A 2,500-nucleotide genomic window follows, 5' to 3' on the forward strand; every position below is an offset into this window, starting at 1 on the left:
GAGATTAGATACTAGTAAAAGTAACTTTTACTTTAAATAATTATAATGAAATATTTCAATTGAAATTTATTACGATATTTAAGAGCACAAATTAGAAGACAATATAACGTTCGCCTCCAAGTCGACAGTTTCACCTTGAAGTAAGGAGCGTCAGGCTGTGTATGACAGAGCAAAGTCAGGAAGGGAAACAAAGCGAAAAATGGTAAGGTTTCAGATATTTCACTGATTATATTGTGCAGAAATTGTGATGCCGGTTAAGTATTGCAAAGAGAATTCATGCATTCATCAGGGGTGTGAATATCTGTGTGATGTAGGCAGAAAGTCTTGTCTGGGATCATTACCTCTCGAGAATCATCTATATCTCTTTATTGTGATGTCATTTTCCGAAGTCTCACTACGTTGTTAAGATATTGGAGTTTGTATGATATAATATAACAATTTGAAGAAGATTTAAGGTTTTATGGTTAAACTCGCGGTAATTTTACAGCTTATGTCCGCCGTTCGGACATCGACGGTTTTGGTATCGTTGGATTCCTAGCACTCCACAATGCAAATATATTGTTTTTATTGCGCGGAAATCCCCCTTTAGCGACAAACTTGGCCCCAATAGCAGGGGAGGGCATGAAATGATCTAGGGAGAATGCGGGGTTAAATAACACTAAGAATATAACCCACATTAAAAATAACGATGATAATTCACAATACTTTTTATTGCAGGGGGCTGTGCCCTCTGCGACCCCTCTAGGGGGGCTGCTGTCCCCAACCCCTGCCGAGGAAAACAAAGCATTCTCCACGTATTCACGGCAGGGTAAAGCGCACACAAACTAATGTGGAGCTGATAAGCTGCTATATAACTTAGGATATTTATGGCACTAACCTGATTGATACAAGTCGCAGGCTCTTAGGCTCTTCCCCGACGGAGGAGGCCATGGCAGAAGCACATCGGCTGGTGGCCGCATATAAAGTTCGTTTCCGAGTAGTTGCATGCTCCGCATTTGGCCGTCATGGTGGCTATGGCTGAGAACCAAATGCAGCAGTGGCAGGCAGATCCATACCTTATCTGTTTTGAAGGCGTATCTCTTCACTATGTGGATCTCGTGGTTCCTGAGGATGGGAAACTCGACCTTGAGGCGACGTTCTTATGCAATAAATGGTGACATAGTCACTTGAGTAACTATATGCAAAAATAACTGCCACCTTTTGGCTGACTAATTTACGTCTTACTAGTGTATGTATATCATTCCACTCCATCATCCGAGGCTATTGGTGTAACCTCGAGAGCTGCGCAAAACTCCCCAAGGAGAGCGGGCCACTGCCACTCCACTGTTCATGGTATACCCTGTTCATCCTGATTATACTACAATCACCTCAGTATACAATGCTGACTATGTCAAGGTTAGTATGCTTCTTCAGAGGGAAAGTTACAATACCTTTATAATTGTGTAACGCTCCATCCTGCCGTGAATACGTGGTGTATGCTTTGTTTCCTCAGCGGGGGTTGGGCAGCAATAGCCCCCCCATGGGGCGTTGCAGGGGGCACAGCCCCTTGCAATGATAAATGAATTATCATTTTTTTCATTGTGGGCTATGAATTACAAATACACTGAGAATTGGTCAATGGCATTTGTTAGTGAGGGCAATGCAGCGTTATAAGTTACTGAGAGCGACACTGAGATAGAGGCAAATGGAGACTCCTATCATATGGAGCATAAGGGTAATTGTTACCAAGCCCAACACACCCTCCCAGAAACTGTCAAAAATTTAAGGTATAAGTTTCTTATAACAACGTGAGTGGATAGAGGGAAATGAACACCGCTGTTTTATAGAGTGGAACAAATAGAGTTGGATAGAACATAGTTACAGCTGCAGCGGCCTCATAGTCACCGCTGAATGACAAACATATACCTCGCTCTTGCTGCTCAGATTCAAAGTCTTGTATATTGTTTACCTTGCCAAGAATAAACCAACACTGATCGCATAACTCATTACTGCAATGTCCGAAGTAGTTACTATGCGCTTGTCAAAATGATATCTGGCTAATTATCAGTGTCTGCTTTTACACATTAATGCTTTTAAAGCCTTTTATTAATGTTGTCATAGAGCAATTCGGTGTGACGTCACGAGTTGGAGTCACTATTCTACTTGGTGAAACAAACCCATCACTCACGAATACCTTGCTATCAGAGAGAGTGAAAATGGCGTTTGAATACTTTAATATCTAAAACCGAAGCAAAAAAGTGATATGAAGCAAAACTAGAAGCTGTGCAGCTGAAAGAGTGTCCATACCATCTGCCTGTCGAAATTAGGATTGAAGATCCTTCGAAAAGGCCTAATATTCAATAATGTGACATTGCCGACTATTTCACCAACACACCGGGTAATAGTAATAATTCTATGATAACATAATTTGCTACAGTAATCTATGACTTTTAGTTATATAGGGTATTTTTATGTGAAATCAGGCCATTTCGTAACATCACTTTTCCTCCCATTTATTAGG

General features: G+C 41.2%; 1 protein-coding gene across 2 annotated transcripts in view; it reads left to right on the top strand.

Moving 5' to 3' along the window:
* Nucleotides 1-68: 68 nt before the first annotated feature.
* Prosbeta3 (proteasome subunit beta type-3) overlaps nt 69-2,500 on the top strand; it is a 16,140-nt gene continuing 13,708 nt past the window's right edge. Inside the window, exon 1 of one of the 2 annotated variants that reach the window (XM_027364028.2) lies at nt 69-202. In XM_027364028.2, the coding sequence (XP_027219829.1) occupies nt 200-202 (3 nt within the window). In that variant the 5' untranslated portion in view covers nt 69-199. Of the gene's footprint in view, nt 203-1,314; nt 1,396-2,500 lie in introns of those variants that run through there. The other variant, XM_070129323.1, reaches the window with a different exon arrangement.

The sequence above is a fragment of the Penaeus vannamei genome, chromosome 13 (assembly GCF_042767895.1).
Source record: "Penaeus vannamei isolate JL-2024 chromosome 13, ASM4276789v1, whole genome shotgun sequence".
Taxonomy (NCBI): domain Eukaryota; kingdom Metazoa; phylum Arthropoda; class Malacostraca; order Decapoda; family Penaeidae; genus Penaeus; species Penaeus vannamei.